The sequence below is a fragment of the Calidris pugnax genome, unplaced genomic scaffold (genome assembly GCF_001431845.1).
Source record: "Calidris pugnax isolate Ruff unplaced genomic scaffold, ASM143184v1 scaffold273, whole genome shotgun sequence".
NCBI classification, from domain to species: Eukaryota; Metazoa; Chordata; class Aves; order Charadriiformes; family Scolopacidae; genus Calidris; species Calidris pugnax.
Window position 1 is genome coordinate 8,811,960 of NW_015094508.1, and position 21,972 is coordinate 8,833,931.

A 21,972-nucleotide genomic window follows, 5' to 3' on the forward strand; every position below is an offset into this window, starting at 1 on the left:
GGCTCCGGCCCTGGGCCCGGGGGACGCCGGGCCTCCCGCCCCGCCTGGGCGCTGGTGGGCGCGGGTCGGGCTCGGCCTGCCCTGGGGCACCGCCGTGGGCGCTGCGGGCGCGGGTCTGGGGCTGGCCCGCCGGCTGCTGCTGGCTCACTCCCTAAAGCGCTGCCTGGAGCCCCTCGCCTCCACAGCGCCAGCCAGCGAGGGGTGAGACAGCGGGGCTCCCTTCCCCTCTCTGCCCAAGAACAACAGACCTTGCTTCCCCGCCTCCCCCCAAGCAGATTTTTCTTGAGGGTTTCTCACATTCTCTTAGATGAAATGAAGTGCCTATTTATTTAATAAACAGCGTGCTGTAAGGCAGGGTCAACACTCTGTATTGCGCTTACTTTCACATACTGTGCACTACTTCTAGCAAAAATGAGCTTGCCTTTTAATAAGGGAGCCTACAGGAGAACCGGAGAGGGACTCTTTGTCAGGAAGTGTAGTGAAAGGACCAAGGGGCAATGGTTTTAAATTGGACGAGGGGAGATTTAGATTAGATATTAGGAAGAAATTCTTTCCTGTGAGGGTGGTGAGACACTGGAACAGGTTGCCCAGGGAAGTTGTGGATGCCCCATCCCTGGAAGTGTTGAAGGCCAGGCTGGATGGGGCTTTGAGCAACCTGGTCTGGTGGAGGTGTCACTGCCCATGGCAGGGGGGTTGGAACTCAATGATCTTTAAGGTCCCTTCCAACTCTAACCATTCTGTGATTCTATGATAATGAAAGATGACTTACACAAAAATTACCATTTTAATATATGTGTGCTTTTTCTGAATACTCGGAAATTATTACTTTTTTTTTTTTCATTCCATAGGGTTTTCCCAGTAGAAAACCAGAAAAAATGATTGATATTAAGGCTTGGGCTGAATACATCGTGGAGTGGGCTGCAAAGGACCCCTATGGCTTTCTCACGACAGTAATTTTGGCCCTGACACCACTGTTTGTAATCAGTGCAGCGCTTTCATGGAAGCTGGCAAAAATGATTGAGGCCAGAGAGCGAGAGCAAAAGAAGAAGCAGAAACGCCAAGAGAATATTGCAAAAGCCAAACGAACAAAGAAGGATTAAATGGGCAAAAAAAGAAAAAGGTCTTCCCTGTGCAAAAAATTCACTTCTTAAATTAAACACTTGTCCATTTTGTCTTGTATCTGTCCTTTGATACTTGATGTTATTTCTTGAAGTATGAAATGTAATCCCTTCAGTGTATGTATTCTGCTGAGATGATTTGTGTTAAAGTTTGCCCAAGTGATGCTTACTATAGTCACCTCATCATCTACTTGTGTTCTAGTGCAGGTTTCTTTTCTAAATTTGCATGCTGAAGTAAAAAATTAATCTGTTGGGTGGTTCTGGAGGTAGATTATTTTTTTTTCCCTTAGCTGAGCTATGACTTAACAAGTGTCTTTAAATTTTCAAATTATGCAAATGTTAAACTGGACTCCAGAAAGACAAGTTTTGGCATACCTTCAGCAGAGCTGTGGAGATAAGCTGTCTTCAGAGCTAGGCAGCATCCCTCAGATTTCCTCCAGGGCCTGCAGTTCATTCAGCTGCGTGCCCATAGGGGCTTGCTGTAGTGTCTGTGATCACAGAATCACCTAGGTTGGAAGGGACCTTTAAGAACATCTAGTCCAACCATCAACCTAGCTCTGACCAGAAAAAAAAAAAAGAGGACCTGAATTAGCTTTTCCTGTTTCCTGAACTACCGGCCATCAGCAGTTTTTTAATTCGGTCCAAACTAAAGGAAAATGCTTGTTCTTACAACCTTCATTTGTCTTGAGCCAGTCAGTGTTCTACAAAATACAGTACTATGTTGTTTGGTTTTCCCTAATGATCACCTGAATACTCCATCTGTAACTAATTTGTTTCTGCCTTCAGAAACTTCTTATGCCTCAAAGAATAGCCATAAATGGGGTGAGACCAAAGGCCCAGGTGGCCTAGTGTGCTGTGTCCTAGTGACCTATAGTGGGTGGCCGTGGGGGAGTACAGGAGGATGCGCGTGCTGATGACAGTAGTTCCTGTTACTTGCTAACCTTCTGGCTACCTATGATTTAGGACCTTCTGATCTTTGTTCTAATTTTGGGGATATTTGTTCTCATGGCTTTTCAAACTCTGCTGCCTTCCAGGTTGCAAAATGCTGGCACACTGGAAAAAGTTCATGTGTGTTGTAAATAGGCCAAAATTATTTAACCTTAATTCCAATTCATGTTTTTCTAACAGAAGTGATTAATTTTTCAAAGTCTAATTTTTATCAATAGTCTAGTTCTAAAGAGTTTGTAGTTTTAATGCTGACAAGCATTAGGTTTTCAGACAGCACGTTTCTCAACAGCACGGATTTGTGCTTTCTAGCAACAAGTCCTTCATTATGTTTAAAAATAAAACTGTCAAATAATAGCAGATGAGGAGACCTATAGAGCTGGTTGACACAAAGGGGGATTCTAAGAGTGGGGACTCTTACGTGAAATGACTTAAAGTAAATGTGAAGTATTGTTGATCATCTTTTCAGTTTTGTTAATCAAAGCAAGCATTACTAGAATATGACATTTTGGCATTTTATAAATACATGGGATTAAGTCTCCTCTGTTTTGTCTTAGGCGTTGTCAAATGTGTATGTGTTCCACCTTTGATACCTACATAACTTAAAACACGCGGAGAACTGATAAAGGATCCACGGCATAAATAAATTTGATACTTTTTTCAGAAAACTGCAGTCTTTATTTTGACATCATCTCTAAGCAAATAATCTGCACATTTTATGTATCTAAACTATGGTCAAATACATGTAATAATTTAGGGAATTCTCCACATACACCAAAGATAAAACCTAATTATTTTAACACTAATGACAGTCCCTTGTTCCAAACTCTGTGTTATTTTCCAGCAGCTTTACCAAGTGCTTCCAACCTCTGTTTCAGTAGTTAAACATAGTTTAACTCAGCCTGATTTTATCCTGCGCTCACTGTTGGCTGCAAGTCAAACATTACTCAAAGATGTTGTTATCTTAAGTTACAGTAATGTGTCTTAAGATTAATAGAGTGTGTAGTCACAGTGTAGTGCCATAGTGATTCCTGTTAATAAATGAACTTTTCCATCCCCATGACAGAGGAATGCACACCGGCACTGTGTGGTGTAACTGGGAATTAAGCATTCTGAAGAACTATCTTAAACTGACTCCTAGGCTTTGGAAAATTTAATTGAACTGCTTAATTAAAAATTATTACATCAAAAACAATTTTAAAAACAAATGAGTCCTCAAGGAAAAAATTATTTTAAGAAAATTCAGTTAACTAGAAAGCCTACCTCTGATTGCACAAGTAACTGAGGAACAGCAACTGTAGTAAGCAAACTTAACGCATCCTGTTTTTCACCAAGCCCAAACATTTTACAGTAGTTTGTTGTGATTAAGCCTACTTGAACAGCTCTGCAAAAATACGTGATGCGGCTTTAATGTTACTTTATTGCACACTCACATCTAACAGCTGTTGATGTCCACTGAAATATTTACCCATTTTAGCTGTATCTGTACATGACAATGGTTCACTTATTCTGGCTACTACCGCTGCCTGGTGGCATCCAGGAGCCCGGCTGGAAGGTGCTGGCGGTGCTGGTTGGGTCTTGTGAAGGCTCCTTCTTTCCATAGTAAGGGGCTGACGCGTGGCCTTTAACCTGGGTGTGAGCCGGCTCAGCAACAAGTCCCTCCTTGTACGCCTTGGCCTGAAGCAGTTTGTCCTTTTCGGATACATCTTTGATTTTCTGTTTCATTTCTTCTCTGTAATTTTCATTCTTAAGAATCTCCTAAGAACGCAGGAGAAAGATAATGAGATAAAGCGGAAGCAACTGCAATACACAATGTTGGAATAAAACATTTTAATCAGTCATTGCTCTTCTTTATTTTATAATCCAAATTTTCAGGTATGTAAGCAATAAAATGTGGCAAAATTAATTGTTTTTCTACAACTGCAATTTCAGCCCTAGTCTAAAGGTTTCTTAACGTTTTGATTGTGCTGAAGCAAAACTGCACTGTGGTGTCCCAGTTTCACTATTCTGTTGCATCAAAAAGGAAAAGAAATTAAATAACAGTACCAACAAATGTGAAAATGCATTACAAATAAGGCTGCCTTTTACACGGTTTTCTGTGTAGGCCTTGCTACTATACAGCTATTTATCACTTGCATTTCCTCCTGTAACTCACTGCGCCTGTGACTTCAGGGATCTCTGCCCCAGGGTGCAGTTTGAGGAGAAACAGATGTGCAACCTTGACTCCACTAGTACATAGCCCGGAGCCATACAAAATTAACAAATAAATAAAATAACAACTGGAAAAAGCCAGGAGAGAAATGAGACTGCTGAGCCGGTACTAGTAATTCAGGAGAAAAAAAAAAAAAAAAAAACAAAAAACCCAAACACCCAACTCTTTTGCAGATGCAAGCTGTTATTTAATCAATGAAAAAAGAAATAAGGGAAAGGCCAAGTAAACACTGAAGGATATGAAGGGAACACTTCCCTAAAACGGTATCAAGATTCAAAAAAAAAAAAAAAAAACACAGGGAGGGTTTGGGGACAAGCACAACAACCACTGAGGGGAACGCTGCCCCAGGGACTCAGAAGACAGCATGGTCCAAGTGGCAAAGGAGGGCAACGCACCCTCTGCTGAGGCCAGCAAAGGGGACCTGGGTATTGTGATGAGAACACAACACAAGACCACTCAGGCCAGCTGTATGTTTACTCTAGGTGTCTACCAGGTGTGTTAGCTAGAATAAGCATACTGCATTCATAAAGGGTGTAAAATTTTACCTACTGCCTCTGCACAGGTAAAAAAAAGTCAAATAAAAGTGATTTAGTTGTAGAGGTTTGCCTCCACCCTGACAAGCTGAAACAACTATCTGATGCAAGGTCCTACTGCGAGGCCAAAAAACCCACCCAGGACATGTATGCAGAGAAGGCTCATACACCTTGCTGATTCAGCTTCGTGAAGCTCTGCATGAAACATGGTTGGGTACAGATTAAAGCTGGAAATTCACTAATGAAGATGACTTGAACTGGGAATTGGTTGCTTCCACTTGAGAAATGCTGAGGCTATTAGATGAAACAAGTGCAATTACTGGCTTGTGCACAGGTATAATAGAAAAACAGCTGTTAGCAGACCTTGCCATTATGTTCAGAAGAAAACACAAAGAACTCCCAACATAAACACAAAGGAAAAAGCCCTGAAAAATACTATAGCCTCAGCTTTATGTGTTAGCATGTGTTTCCTATTAGAAGGGCGCTTTGCAATTTCTGCTAACAAGACTTCTCTGTGCTTTTGTTAGGGCAGATAGTGGAGAGTATGAGAAACAAAAGCAGAAAGAATCACAGAATCATCATGGTTGGAAAAAACCTCTGAGATCGAGTCCAACCATACACACACAAAAAAACCCCCTACAATCTCAGCCACCAGAGCATGCCCTGAAGTGCCACATCTACATGTTTCTTAAATACCTCCAGGGATGGCAACCCAACCACCTCCCTGGGCAGGCTGTTCCAGTGCCTGAGCACTCTCTCAGTAAAGTAATTCTTCCTAATATCTAATCTAAACCTCCCTTGCCGCAACTTCAGACCATTTCCTCTGGTCCTGTCGTTATTCACTTGGGAGAAGAGGCCAAAGGTGACACACATTTTTATGACACTTTGAACCCAAACACAACCACAACCAACTCCATGTAAGAAGGAAGCTGCTAATATCCCCATTTAGACTGGGATACAGGAGGAAAAGGGCTGAACAGTTTTCTCTGGATTACATGTATATGGAAGACACAAGGAGAAACTAGACCAGAACACCTCTGAGTAGAAGACTGTGACATTATTTTAGGAACAGCATTCAAATATATGTGATACTGCTAAGAGTTGACATAGCAAGTATGTGAAAATTTAAGAAAAATTAAAAAGGCAGTATTTAAAGAAAACCTTATCTTAGCAATATCATGAAAACTAGTACCTTTCTCTGCATCCTATACTAAAATTCACAGATGCACAGAGCAGAGGCAAAACACTTCACATACCCATACAGCATGAAAACACACAAGCAGCACATAAAGGACTTTGCAAACGTAAGAGGGGGAAGGGAGAAGGAGAAAATTCTCCCCTACTCAAAAAAAAATATTACCAAGTGTAACAAGGTCAAATTTTCAACAGCCAATATAGCCAAACCTCATTATAACATCTCTCAATTCCGTCCTTGTTTACCACATGCCTGTATAAATCTACCGTGACCTTACTGATTTCAAGGGGATTACTCCTACGGTGCTTATATTACCCCACTAAGAAACAAGGTCATATACCTTTGTGATATCTGGGGACTGCATCATAGTCTCTGCTAAAACAGCATGAAATGATTTATTAAAATACGAATGTAATTCACTTACTGTGAACAGCTACTTACTAACTTTAAACCTTTTTCAGTGATTACTTTAACTAAGTTATCTTAGGTAATAGAAGGTATAACTAAATTCCAAGTGCTCCAAGTTCCTTTCAAATGCTGATGTATAATTGTCATCTGGGTTTCCGTCTCGATAAGGCTCTTTTAATCAGCTTTAAAGGGCCAAAGCATACTCTTGATCTAGTAAAAGAACCATGTTGATCTTGAAAAAAGCACAAGGAATGATCCTCACTAGCAAACACAGGAAAAAAAAAAATACTGAAGTGACTTGTTCAGAATCTTCTATACAGTGCATACCAGGACAAAATGTTTTCAAGTTCAAAGTTTCTGTAAGCATTCATTTTATGCATTACATTCATGCCACTAACGTGTACACTGAAATCAGGGTTCCTATGCTCAAACTAAAGAAAATGTGGATTGGGAATCTCGTGTCAATTGGCATGTTAGAAAAACTGGGTCAAATAGATGAGTTTTCTTAGCATAAACATCTTGTCCTTTGATACTGGCAAGTTTGTTCTGTGGAATTCTCTCACAGACACTGAGTCCTTCTTGTTTCTAATATTATCACCAGCAAATACTTCATTCTCAATTCTCTCTCACTAGAACATACATTTTTTTTTTTTTAAAACATTGTGACTGTATTTCTAAATACTACCATTCAATTACCATACCCACTGCAGTTTGAAGCAGTTATGAGACTGAAGTTTCCCTGCCATTACAGGCATTTAAACTAAAGATCCAAGTAGTTCCAAATTTGAATAGGATAATCAACTTTCTTCAAAATGCAAATTTCAATGAAGCTATTGCATGCATATCTGTAGAAGGAATTATCCTTAAAAAACACTAGAAGTGCACAGGATATTTATAACTAATCTTCCAGATTTGGCTTCAGTTTATTTGCATGGCTCCGCACTGCAATTAAATATACTGACTGTTAGAAAGGTTCCTCCCCAGACACCCTCCCAGTTCTGCACGGCTTCCTATCACCTGCCCAACAGCGGCAGAGCAGCCAACATTGGCTGGGCTCTTCTACCCAAGACAAGTAGTAACTGTAAAACTGCATGGCACCACAGGCTCCTCCAACTCACCCGCATGACGCTACATTTGCACTTTGAGGCTCCGTTGCTACCCAACCCTTTACTCTTTGATACACTGCAAAGAGTGACAGGCTGCTTTTTTTTTAAATTGCGTTTGCAGGTTCAGAACATTTATCTTCTATCCTCCAAGATGAATTGAAATATTTCATAATATGGCTAGCTTCACTATAAACTGCCCCCCAAAACATACCATTTAAGTTTTCTGCTGAAATAAAAGAACGTGAAGATGTTATGTGCTCTGACCTCTAGGGGAAGTACAAAATCATTCTATCCAACACAAAGAACATGCTTTCTATCAGGTGACTGCAGTTTTCTAAGGGTTTGCCTGCCCTTCCAACACCCGCTTTATACAAATAAATGATATAAGCCATTTGAAACTGAAGTTCTTAGGAAGCACATGGCATCTAAAGTGCACAGGAAATACCCTTCATTGTTTTTATTAAAAGAGAAATCTAAGGATTTGGATTATGCTGCAAAACTAAAAAATGAAAAATGCCTGAAGACATCCACCCATGTTTTATACCAGTTGAAATCCCTACATGTAGATGTTCACCATGAAATGCATCAGCTGCCAGCACTTGGAACAAGATACACACAACGTGGCAAGAACTAGTTGCCACTACATGTTCTACAGCTTACTTTTAAGTGGAATATAATGAAGAAGCAGGTAACGGCTTGTCCATCTTTGCTGATTATTGTAAGCTCTGTGAGGTTTCTAATCCTTCTAATAACTGGAGCTGTATGCCTACCCTCCTTAGAAAGGCAGGGTTTAAGAAAGTGATATCTAAGGTTTTTTTTGAAGAACATAACATTATTATTAAGAAAATGCAAAGGCCCTACATGGAATTTGAGGAAGCTGCTTTTAATCCAGAAACTAACAACTTCTGCATATTCTGACATCTTAGTGGTGGTGTAACAGCTGCATGAACAAAGAATCAAAACCAGCCTGTTCATGGGGGCAACACCAGTCCAAGAGACACTGCTGTCTTCCATGTGCATTTCTGCATAAGGGATCAGGATGTAATTTGATGCCACTAGCATGAAATTTCCACTTTTTTTGCAAACTATATTTTTGTTAAAGCTCTAACTTAACTCTGGCAGCTGAGATGTATCACCAAGTATCCTCTGCTGCTTGGATACTGTATTCACAGTATCCACAGATGGAGAAAAATCTATAAATTTGTCCATAATCAAATGACTTTCAACGCCTACCAAGCTGTACTGGAAAACCTGCTTTATAGGCTGAAGGTTAAGTGTGAAAGAACACTCCATTCCAAAAGGATCTCATATTGTCACTGCTTTCCGTTTTCTGAATAAACTAGTAGCCTTACAGAACAAATGAAATCAGTTCCTACTGGTAGGAAAGTGTCATAAATACATAAGAGGTTTCTCTAGACTCGCAGATTCCTTCAGCTGGGACTTACTGGGCTCCTCCACTGGGCTCAGCAGCAACTAGCCTTTGCTGAAGACTTCTTGCCAGCCTTCTCCACAGGCAAATACCTGTATTAACCTTTTCTATCCTGCAGCATCTCCTGAACCCCACAATGTGAGGAACAACAACTCGTCTTCCTTCCTTACTGTTTCCTTCTCAGTCCTCCAGTAAACCATCTGTTATAACACCGCTTGCCTCTCATGGAGCATTTTCAATCTCCTGAAGGCAAAGAGCAACCCACACTTGTGAACAAGTGGTTCTAGGGATGCAAGTGGCTAGACATACAGTACCAATATAATGAAGTCCAAGGACTGTTTAAAGGTTATTTTAACAGACCGGTACTTGTTTCAGTTTTGTTCTTTCTAGATGATCTTCTAAAAACCCAAACCTATAAGTACAAGGGTTTTATGTATTATTAATTTTGAGCAAGATGTCACATTTCACTTCAGATGGGTTTGTATTTTGCTAAATTAAAAACAAATAACTTCTTTATATTGTCTCAGGAACTATTCCAACTCCTACGTATGTTGAAATACTCATGATTTCTCTTGATTTGAACAGGGTTAGCTAACTACTATTTGATTTCAGAACAGAAAAATATCTGGACAGATTAATGGTTTTTGTTTTAACTAAACAGACACCACATAGTCATAGAATTCTTGTATTTTGGTGTGTCTAGTTTGAATATTTTATGTTTAATCATGAATGAACTTGAACTTTGAACTCTGCTTGTTAAAAATTCATACACACAAGCTAAAATTTTTTTTTAAAAAATGACAAATGTGAAGGAAAAAAATCTGTTTTGGAACAGTACTAAAAAGTTGATTGTTACAAGACAATTTAACATGTCAGAATTTCTTCTTCACTGACAAATGAACTACAAGTCCAGCAAAGTGCTAGAAGTTAAGCCAATTCACCTCTTTTTATAATATAGCCAAACTGGTTAACTAAACTCCATTTTCCAGTTTGACAAGTTTAGCAGGCAAGATGAAATAATCACATATTACATCATATTTCAAGAGTAGGAGGTGGAGGGAGGACCTTATAACCAGTAAGCATTGAATGTTCTGGTCCAGGGCAGATCTTCTTAACTCAGCAATTGAGCAGGAGTTCAGCAGTGGCAGGCTGCTAGTAAGAAATAATGTCATAAAAAAAGGGCTATGTCAGTGAATGGCAAAACAAGAGGAGCATCCTGAATTAGAAAGGTGTATCTGGCTTTGCTAAAATACTTATTTAAATCAAACACTGAGCCAACTGCTAATTTTGTAAAGAACACATGTGCTAAATATCCCTTGTCAATCAACAGTTAACAGCAGTCAAATCAATGTCAGGTTTGTTTCATTCAGGTTTAGTTTTTAAGCAGATCTCTGATCAGTTATAAACTTAAAATTTGGACTGTGTTCTGTGCATTCAATGTGATCATTTAGAAGGATGCACCCTGCATAATTCATAAGTAAACTGATCTGAACGATCTTTGTTGGATACATCACGATTTATGGCATGTCTCCTTGTCCAGGCTTTGTAGAACATCTTTTTTGACCTTTAAACATAAATTTGACAAATTATCCAAAGAAATTACTAAACCAACATAGCTGCTGTTTTAGAATTGTTGCTTTTGCTCAGAAATTGCAACAACCCCTTCAACATCAGCAAGTACCAAAACAGACCTCTAATATTGTGCAGGTTTTTGAAATGGGAAGCTCTGACTCCCTTTCTATTGTAAAGGAAAGGTAACTCCTTAGGATCATCCGTAATAGTTCAGTGAAGGTTGTTTGTGCATTTTGGGCTACTAATCCTGTAAATGAGAAAATGAGAAGTGCACTAATTCTTTGGAATCAATCCGTAGCAGCACAAAAATTGCAATTCAGTTTTAAAGCACTCCTCAATTAATCTGTGTTAAACCAATGTATTGATTACAAGTATATGTACAAATACATGCTTTGATGACAGCCTGATATTTAGTTTTAAATGCATTGCTAATACCACATTTACTACCAAGCTAAATCTATTAAATACCCATTCTAACTCACAGCAATTTTTGTGTAAATAAAATCTGCAGAGAAGCAATGCTAACTGTAACTAAATTTCTATATTGCTACTTCTAAGCTACAGAATCTCTGGCATGAGCTGACATAGTCACTAGGGCACCACAGTGTAGCACACGTGTTTGGCGAGAACATGTAATGAGAGGCAAAAGGAAGGGAAAAGGACAGACACGGGAATATAAAGCCTGTCGACCACACATGGAGTCAGTAGGGGTTTGTGCCTGAATTATTTTTATAATATTGCGAAGATTTTTGTACAGAACTACATACACTTTTAAGATCACGGATGAAACCATGTAGATGCAGCAAAATTCACAAGCTAGCCCGGGTACCACTGCACTCTGCCCTCAGCAAAGGGCAATGCATAGCCTTGATGCCCAGAGAGCAAACAAGGAACTGTAGCTGTGACTCAGTCCCAGTTTGGTCTTTGCTTTCCCCTTACTCTACATATGATGTAATCTGTACCAGCCCTTTTCCTGGTACACGTTACTTCTCCCTCCACCCCCGTTCAGCTGTGCTGACAGTGAATTAGGAGACAGAGCCAATGCTCCATGCACTCCCTCCCACACAAAGACGAGTAGCAGAGGAGCAGCAGCTCTCTCCTCTACGGCCTCGGGATCCACAACATAGGCAAACTGGAAGTAATGGGACAAACTGGTGCCTCAATACTCTTCTTGGAGGCTGAGAAGCACCCATATTTCAGACCCGAGGGGAAAGTTAAAGTGAGTAAGAGGGAAATACTCTAAAAGATGGTAGCTTCTTCAAGCTCTCTATTTATTTTTTTGAGTGACTTCTCTGACCACTTCCTTCTACTTAGACCTTTGCAGTTCAGCTCTTTATATTGTCAAATTTGACTGCCCTTTCACTGGAATCATGCACAATTTACTACGCAAAATACTATTTAGTGCAAGTCAAGTCACTTGAGTATGTCCTGAATTCTCAATCCTGATTGTGATCCTGGACAACAATGAAAATACTTTGCTTAGAGAGTTGTTTATGCCTGTGCTTTTTAAATAGCATTTATCAGATCATATGCAAATCATATTCTGCAGCTTTTTGTGGCTTCAGGAGTAAAATGTACATTCTTGCATAGATAATAGTGCTTAGCAAATGAGTAATCTCCATTTAAGAGTTCTCATTTTCAAACTTCTCAACTGAAGCATCTGAAAGAAGATAGAAGCAAAACTGTAACGTACAATTCCAACAATGTCAAACAAAGACTCCTCCTAAATGGCATCCCATTCTGGTTAAAGAAACGTGAATTCTGTGTAAACTAATCTCCGTGAGTGAAGCTAGTTTTGATCACACCATCTCTCAAATAAATAATACTTATGATGAGATAAATGGGAAAAGTGGGTATGCATTGTGGCAACCAAACAGAATGTAATTTCAATGTAATTATTTGGAGGGGGGAGGAGGGAGAAACAACCATTGAAACCTTATGCTTATTACAACTCACTGAAGTACATTCTTTCTCCCTCGACAAGGAAGTTGTCAAAACAGATAATTATGGAAATGCTAGAAATAGTTTGAAAGAAGGCAGGAGCTGTCACAAAAAGTTTCTTTTTTTAACATTTCACCTTCCATCCAACTGTGCAATTTAGAAGCCACTGAGTTTTATTACTGTGTAACAAGTACATAACACAGAAGAAAAGTAGTCATTTACTGTGATGTTCTATTTTAAACTATGTTCAGGCTCTTGACACTAATTAAATGAATGTGCAATTTTACCTTACTTCCATGAAATATTAACATATATACACATGCATGCAAAGCAACAGTGAGGTTTCAATTTTAACTGAGAATTCTTGTAGCTCTGCAGTCCAACGTGCACTACAGAGCAAGCAGCACCCAGCTTAACAGTGAAGTGACTTCTAGCTGTGTTCACAGAGGAGCATTATAATAGACACACAGCTGGCAATCGCCAGGTATCACACTGGCAGGTTCAGAGACAAACCACCTTTCTCTCTATACCAGTGTCTCTAGGCATTGCCATAAGAACCTTCTCTGGTTTTACCTCATGCATTTCCTGGCACACCAAGATGGTCTGTGACTTTATTTCTAGCTCCATTCTACAGATGAGGCCATAAGCAATGGCAAGTTACTCAAATACTCTTGAACCCCAGGACACTGTCAGAAGTAGTGCAGAGCTACAAGGTCTATTACGGGGAAAAATAAGAGATTTCTAAATACACTCAGGTACCCTGTGTTCCAGACCATAGGATTCTTTAAAAACCCCTACAAATCTGATGCTCTCTGAAATACTGAATAATAATAGGAAAAAAAAGTTAGGCACGGAAAGGATTAAAAAACCACTATATGCCTGATATTTGTAAGGTTTGCTACATCCTTAGAAACATGCCTCTCAGTTCCTTCCAGGTTGAAGACTCAATGTGTCTTAAGATACAAGACACCTAAACCAATTTTGACATGACTCCACTACGTACGGGGCCGGGGGAACTGGCTGTGTGTTACATACACACTAATGGTATGAAAATGAGAGACGGATAGAGACACAGATACTCTACTGAACAGCCACCATAACCAAAGCTTAAACGTTATCTCGTGCATCCAACCACTGTCTCCATTAGGAGCTGCACTAACAGAAAGTAATAATTTATCTCATTAGTATTTTTAATATATTTACATAATGCTAACTCAAATTTTAAATAAAGCTTTTTCTTTTAAGGGGATGTGACCCAGAATGAAAAGATGAGATACAAAATTCAGCAAAGCTTCTGAATGCCATGCAAAGTTTCTATCAACAAAGTGCTGAGAATTCTCAAGAAGTTCTCATCAGCAGAACTTTGCTTGAAATTCACATGGGTGCACAAAAAGAGTGTCAGATACCCGCAGTGGTCCTATAGGTGTTACATTGTTTAACATCTTTTAAATTTGGAGAGATCTGCTTTGGTGACAGAAAAGCAAAGTAAGCCCATTTTTTTTTTCCTTTGCAACTGAGATGTGAAAAATCCAAAACAAAGATGCCACAGTTTAAATCAGGAGTGAAATCTATAGCCAGAAGGAAAACTGGGAGGCAGGATGTATACGAAACAGCACGTTTACATTTACCTTACAACCTAGTTGATGAGCCACACTGAACGTGGACTATGGCTCAAGAACAGAAGGGAATAGTCTTTTAAAGAAATAATTTGCATGGATGGAATATCACTCCTATAAAACAACTGCTATATCCCAAGACAACTTTTGTTAATAAATTCCAACAACATTAATTAGCAGGTACACTAATTTGCATATGCAGTGATAAATTTTAGATTTGCTTCCATAAAAATAACATTTGATTAAAAATATTTTAATATTTGTAGCCATTAAAACATTTTCATTAATTTAAAACTATAAGCTCTCTAGAAAAGAACGCATTTCCTATTTGCCCAAAAACATGCTCCATGCATCAAGTTTCCTATATACATAATAAAGAAATGTAATAGTCTACTTAATTATTCATCATTTGTTAAATTGATTAAAATATAATTTACAGCTGCACAGGAACAAAAGTTCTCAGCCAACCATATCTGACCATACACAATATATATAAAGGGACAGATCACATAATGCTATAGTAGTGCTAAGATATACACATACAAGCTCAGACTGTCGCCTGTTATAAAGCAGTATGCGTGTATATATATGTGTATACACACATGCATGCTTACTCTGGATGCAGACATGATCAAAAATTCTCTATCGAGATGGACTCCCTGATTACCATAGGAACAGAATACGTCTCAGCGCAAGGTAGGAATCAACTTGATCTGCATTCATTTGCAAAGTTATCACCCTCATCATAAGTGAGTTGAGAATGAGACTTGGCATATTTCAAGATGTAATAAACAACCAACTGTTTCCAGTATCCCAGAAGCTGACTTTTAAAATCCAAGGCTTCCAACCATTGATATGCCTTACATCACTGGTCAGATTAGAAATAACCATTCTTGGGTTACAACTAGCCTACTACACAGAAGTCTAAATGACTTCCTCCAAAAACAGGGAAAAAGCAGTGGGGGCACAGGGAGGAAAGATACTGTTAAGTATGTGAAACACTTAACACTGAACAAGTTGATGTGTGAAGTCACTGGAGTATTCTTCCATTAAAAAAAAAAAAAGTATCTAAAGAAAGAGATATAAAGTAATTTATTCTGTGAGAAAACAAAAGCTTTACAATAGAAACAAAAAAAAAAGATCACTTATGTGTTTGTGGAAGAAAAAATGGCCTGAACATAAAATATTATCAAGTCTTAAGAACATCATCAACAGACTTAGCTGGTGTCATGACACAGCTTCCTTGACCAGTGTAAGGAAGGACAACTCACTTTCATTTTTATTTAAGTGACTGACACATCATGATGGTTATGAATGACAATTCGTTGGCCTACAGTATTCAGCAAACCACTGGTTCCCCAAATGTGGTCATCAGTGCTATCGGTAAGATCAGGAAGATTCAGCTGATTTGTGAAGCCATATCTCTGCAACATTTTCAATTAAAGTTTGATCAGAGAGATCATCATGAGGGCTCTTAGCCTGAGCAGTTTGGCAACCTCAATCATCCACACCTGAGAGCTGAATAAAAGATAAGTTTAACAAATATAAAAAAGCCAAATGTAAAAAGCTAAAGAGGGATAGTAGGTAAACAGAGGAGAGCAAAGGAACAGAAACTTTAATGAAGTTTAACATATGTATTTGATATGGAAAGAAAAAAAAAAAAGATGACAGCCAAAGGACAGGAAAAAAGGAAAACCATCCCAAAAAGTGGTATTACAGATCACAAAGGTAGGTCTCAATACGCACCGCTCCAGAGATTTATGCTTTAGGAACAGTAATGCTGTTTTGTGGTGTTACAACATGATGTTGACAGTAAAATGTCATTAAAGCAAAAATGCAAAATTTGTGGACTTTGAATCCCTTTACAGAAATAGTCTAGTCTCATGAGAAATACATGAAAGAATGAGGAGATTTGTTATACAGGGTTTCAACATGAAATACGGTCACAAATATTCCCTTGTTCCATTGCTGTCAAACAGTAGTTTACCATAACAGCATTACTGTCAAAAAGGGAGTATAATATGAAATAGCAGCCAGTAAAGTTTATATAACTAAAACACTAAAGCAAGTCAGTCCTACAAACAGGGACCAAACAGTATTCTGTATGTACTTCACTAGTATAATTATATTTTTAATTATATCGTGGTATAAATGTTTGTGGTATAGGACTTTGAAACCTGAAGAGAAGTAGATCGTACTTATCACCCTACACTAATACATAAAAAAAATGTTAGGCTGCACTATCACATATTTAAAATGTGACTGCAGCATTATTTTAAAAATATTAGCAAGAATTTTTAATGTACATATATTTGAACTACCTTTTCTTATACAGAAAAAAAAAATTTAGAGATTACTTGCAAGAAAAGATAACTACTTTTCAAATTCTGGTATGTCACTTCTGCTCTGCAGGTAAAGTACCTAGCTACCTCATCAAACTAAAGGTATAAGCAGTCCTGAAACTCTGAATGCACTATTACTCCCAATAATCTTTCATTGTCCATAAATTGCTTTTTCTGGAGGGTAAAATATTTAGAACACTAGTGATCCACAGTTCTCTCACCTGTGGAGACTCCTTGCTCCTGGTTTTGAAACAAACCAGTACCTCCAGCACCAGGAAGAGCTGCTGCTTAGGCAAGCAACATATTAAATTCTCCTCCAAAAGTGACAAATTACTGGACAGATGGGTCCACTATAAATTAAGTATTGTAGTTTAATTACAACAACTGAAAATTTAAAGACAATTTCTCACCTCAATGCTGGGTGGATCATTTCTCTTCTTTCTTATCCATGCTGTAAAAGAAATAAAAATCAAATGGATTATTTCAAAGAACACAGACAGTACTAAAACTCAAAAATATGATGATTTGTAACAGAAAGCAAATGTTTATATAAAAAATTACAATAGAATTTGCCACAACCTGGCGAGCCATATTATTTCCCAAAATATAAAGACCCAAGATGTTATTTCCCATATCAATACTTTCAGTATTCACAGAAGGAAGGGGGAAGAAAAGGGAAAAGACAAAAATCACCTTTGCGAGGACATCTTGGGCAGAGTTTACATGCTACCCTGGCTGCCAAAAAAGGGCTTAAAAAGCAGGGCTCATTGCCCAGGCCTGCTGTTGAGCTTGCTATACAGAGCCAAGCTTTGCCCTGAGAAAGTGACAAAATACTGCTGAACAGCATGAAAAGCCGTAGACCGCTCTGGAGAAAGAGGGGTTCGGCATTGTTAAAGCTGAAAACCTGTTTATGTTAGTGCCACCTAGAAATCCTTTACAGGAATACAAGATACAGCCCCAAATGTGACTGAAGGGCTGCAGAGCCCTGACTGCATGAGACCACAGAGGGGAGGTATGATAAGAAGCAGTAGATAAGGGGCAACCTATGGATGTGATCTCTCTGGACTTCTGTAAGGCCTTGGACACGGTCCCCCACAACATCCTGATTGCCAAATTGGAGGGATATGGATTTGATGGGTGGACTGTTCAGTGGATAAGGAACTGGCTGGATGGTCGCATCCAGAGGGTGGTACTCAATGGCTCAAAGTCCAGATGGAGAGCAGTCACAAGTGGTGTTCCTCAAGGGTCCGTGCTGGGGCCAATACTGTTTAATATTTTTATCAATGATATAGACAGGGGGATTAAAGGCACCATCAGCAAGTTTGCAGATGACACCAAGCTGTGTGGTGTTGTCGATGCACCAGAGGGATGGAATGTCATCCAGAAGGACCTGGACAGGCTGGAGAGGTGGGCCCAGGTGAACCTCATGAGGTTCAACAAGAGCAAATGCAAGGTTCTGCACCTGGGCCAGAACAATCCTCACCATCAGTACAGACTAGGGGGTGAGGTATTAGAAAGCAGCCCTGAGGAAAGGGGCTTGGGGGTGCTGGTGGATGAGAAGCTGGACATGAGCAGGCAGTGTGCACTTGCAGCCCAGAAGACCAATCACATCCTGGGCTGCATCAAAAGATGCGTTGCCAGCAGGTCCAGAGAGGTAATTCTTTACTTTATTTTGCTCTGGTGAGACCTCACCTGGAGTATTGTGTGCAGGTCTGGAGCCCTCAATATAAGAAGGACATGGACCTGATGGAGAGGGTCCAGAGGAGGGCCACAAGGATGATCAGGGGGATGGAGCACCTCTGCTACAAGGACAGGCTGAGGGAGCTGGGGTTGTTCAGCCTGGAGAAGAGGAGGCTCCAGGGAGACCTAATACGAGCCTTCCAGTACCTGAGAGGGGGGGCTACAGGAAGGCCAGGGAGAGCCTGTTTACAAAGGCCTGTAGTGACAGGACGAGGGGAAATGGCTTTAAACTGGAGGGGAGCAGATTTAGATTGGAGATTAGGAGAAAGCTCTTTACTGTGAGGGTGGTGGGGCACTGGAACAGGTTGCCCAGGGAGGTGGTTGAGGCCCCATCCCTGGAGATATTCAAGGTGAGGCTCGACGAGGCCCTGGGCAACCTGGTCTAGTTGGGGGTGTCCCTGCTGACTGCGGGAAGGTTGGACTAGATGACCTTTGGAGGTCCCTTCCAGCCTGGACAACCCTATGACTCTATAACTGAAATGGGGCTCCCTCCGTCACTCAGCCAATTCATGCTGGAAAAGACAGCAGAGAAGGAAAAGCAGTGGCAGTGACAATTGTCCTCTGGCTCAGCTTTTCCATGATGGACCAAGGCAAACAAACTTATGCCCACTCCCACTGCAAACACTGACAGCGAGTGTGGGACTGACAGGAGGTGGCAACCCAAAGGGTCCCCATTGCAGAGGGAGAAGCTGCACTGCATCAGGTCTTGCTTCATCCAGTCAATGAATTATTACAGATAGCTCCAACTATTACAGGCATTATTTAGGCAAACAAATTACCTGACTGTGGACAAGGAGACAACCATCACTTTTTATAAGTATCGCTACTGTAGCATTTTTTCATGCCTTTTCAATCTACGCGATTGGTAGGTGCTGGGCTGTGTATTTAGTAGACATTTGTCTTTTCTGCTTATAATTTTCAAATGAATGAGTAGCAGAATGCAAGTGACTAGTAATGAGCAGAAGGACAAACATAAGGAAAGCCAGTTCCAAGTGCTGAGACATGGCAAAATGTTCTTTTGATATGTTTATCTGGATAATTAAGACTTCCATTACTGTGCTTGAAAATTAGAGCAAAAATGACATATTAATTATCACCCAGTCAAACTCCTGGTCTGACTTGTAGCCGTCTATAAGGTTTCAGAAATGCTTTAAAAAGGAACTATTCCAAATTTTAATTTTCTAATACCATCTGTGCTGCATTTTGAGGGGAACAGTCAGACAGCAAGTCCAAGACACTAAACTGCACAGAGTCATAATGTCACCTCACCACTGAAAATACAATTACACATAGGGTGAAACACTAATACTGCTCTGCTTCAGCAAAATTATGAAACTGGTTTTATGAGGAATAGGCTCCAGTTAACATAAGAACGGAATTAAGGGAGGCAAAATGGCATTACATAGCTTGGAATTTAACCATGATGGCAAGGCCAACAGCCTTTACTCAAGGTTAATGGTACATCACCTGTAATGATATGAAGCAAGGCATTACTTTTGGTTCTTGTCTACCAGATGACAGTCTCTGAAGATGGATTCTTTTAAATATCATTTCCTAAACATCTTTTCTTAAAAGCAGTCCCTGCCAGCTCTTCTTAGCCGTGTTTTGGTCCTAGCAAAGATTAGACCCAAATTTGCCATTGTGCAGAAGCAACTGAGCACTGAATAGCCAACATACTCTTTTTGCAAAAGTTTTATGTGAGCAGAAAAAAACCCAGCCCAATAAGATAATCCAAAATACAAAACAATGACTTTCTACTATATCTATACAATTAGAAAATGTTTTGCACGTACCTGTAGCACTTTCAAACACCTAAAGTTTATGAGAATTTCCAAATGCAAAATCTGGCAAGATCAGAGACATAACTGGGATGACTGAGACCCAGCACTTCTTAGCTGGCAACCTTGCAGACAATCTTTGCAAAAGGACCAGTGATGCTATTAGAGAAAATCATTGTACGTAAGACTTTCCTCCTAACAGAAGTCATCTTTGTCCATACTTAGCAACAGTTCCAACGTCACCATTTAAAACAAGAAAGTGGTAGAGATAGCAGGTATAGCAAGGTATGTATTCTAGACACTAACCAATAAAAGATACAGCTGGAGAAAAAAAGAATAAGTATAGTTTAAAATGTTTTGTAAAAAAAAAAAAAAAGTTTTAAACCATCGAAATCTAAGAGATTACTTTCAATAAAGTATCATCTTCCGCCTTGTCTCTGTCACTTGGAAATATGGTAACACTCAGTTCAACTCCACAGCTCTCAGCACCTAAAAATGGCTTTTTTTTTTAAATTGTCAGAATTTCCTTAAAATGTCAGCTGCGTTTATCTTCAACTGATTACAATTAGTGATTCTTAAAGAAAAATTCTAAAAAGCTGAAATCCTACTAAGCTGCAGTTAAAAAACACTGCTGAAATATCACCATTACAAGAGATTTTCTTTCAATAGCAGATGGGACTTTTAGGCAGTTATTTGATTAATGATTTTCAGATGACTGGAATACTTCTATTAAAAGATTTTATCATTTAATTATCTGCCTCAGTTTAACAAGCCACAGGCAGAACAGTGACGGGTAACACAATGACACGTGTCCTGTGAACAGAAGTGGTGAACCAAGGAGCGTTATGCAACACATTTTCATTCATTAGTGGATCTCAATTAGTACCAACACTCAAAAGCAACAAAAAAATCCTTAACTTAGGAAGATTTCTCATATCAAACATTCCATTATGAGACTGTATCTATTTAAATACATAAATAATGCACACAGTCACAACATCATGCTAGTTTTCTTTCCAGCTATAACAAGCATTTGAATGCATGGTTTTATAGGAGCCATCAACCTTCCTTCTTTCAAATAAATGTCAGGACTGCAAATCTTTTTTCAGTTTAACCCTAAATGAAACTTGCTGACACAAATATTGGATACTATTTTCCAAATTACTAAAGGTAAACTCTCTTTATCACCGCTAATGAGCTGCATCAGAAAAATCATTATTTAATGAAAGACTCCTTCACTAGCTGAGGGAGAAATACAGTAACAAAATTTACATAAGATGAAGTTAGTTAGCTTTAATATATAATATTCCCTCTGTGCAAATCCATTTCTGAAATAGTCTACGTAAAGCACAGCTCAAGACATGTTACAAGATCAAAAGCAAAGAAAACATCATCTGAACTGACTTTATTTTAGTATATTATACTTTAGTATCTAATAGTTCTATCAGTCTTTCAAAAGCAATACATTTTTCTAACAATTCACCTGACCACTCCTCAGCTTTTAGGGACAAGAATGGGAGGACTCCAATATATTTAATCTCCACCAGTTTTCAGGTGGCACTCTTTCAGACAGAAAATTTTAAAAGTCTTTCATTTTTTTTTAAGTTATCAACAATAGTATGAGCATCCAATACAAGGTTCAAAAAACCACTAACACCTCATAACTCAGGCACGAGAGAAATTTATGGTAACAATTAAAGGAAAAATTAATATGTCTAAAAATATAACTAGTGATTTAGTACTGAGTTCAAACTAATTTTAACAAAATCCAAGTAAAATTGTATCTTGAAATGAAGAAATTTTGTATTCTCCCTGGAAAATATAGTCACTGAATTTAATTTAGCAATGGAAAAGCACTCCCACCTTTCTTTGCACTCTTCATTACACTTTTAGTCAATGCAGGTTTATGTTACTGAACAGATTTATACCATATTTTTTGATGGAAACAAGGCAGGTAGGGGGTTTATTACATATTATTTGAACACCATATGCACACATGCATATACTTAATTAAAAAGTGTCCAGTGACAGTTATAG

General features: G+C 39.0%; 2 protein-coding genes across 3 annotated transcripts in view; one reads left to right on the forward strand and one right to left on the reverse strand.

Moving 5' to 3' along the window:
- The first annotated feature begins 744 nt into the window (after positions 1–744).
- SMIM15 (small integral membrane protein 15) lies at positions 745–1,369 on the forward strand. Its single transcript, XM_014965030.1, has one exon. It carries the CDS (start codon positions 876–878, stop codon positions 1,098–1,100), a length of 225 nt encoding a protein of 74 aa, XP_014820516.1. The 5' UTR covers positions 745–875; the 3' UTR covers positions 1,101–1,369.
- A 1,349-nt stretch (positions 1,370–2,718) lies between these two features.
- NDUFAF2 (NADH dehydrogenase (ubiquinone) complex I, assembly factor 2) overlaps positions 2,719–21,972 on the reverse strand; it is a 61,797-nt gene continuing 42,543 nt past the window's right edge. For both annotated transcript variants that reach the window (XM_014965028.1, XM_014965029.1), the window contains 2 exons: positions 16,828–16,868; positions 2,719–3,821 (listed from right to left, as the gene is read on the reverse strand). In XM_014965028.1, the coding sequence (XP_014820514.1) occupies positions 3,564–3,821; positions 16,828–16,868 (299 nt within the window). In that variant the 3' untranslated portion in view covers positions 2,719–3,563. The remainder of the gene's footprint in view (positions 3,822–16,827; positions 16,869–21,972) is intronic.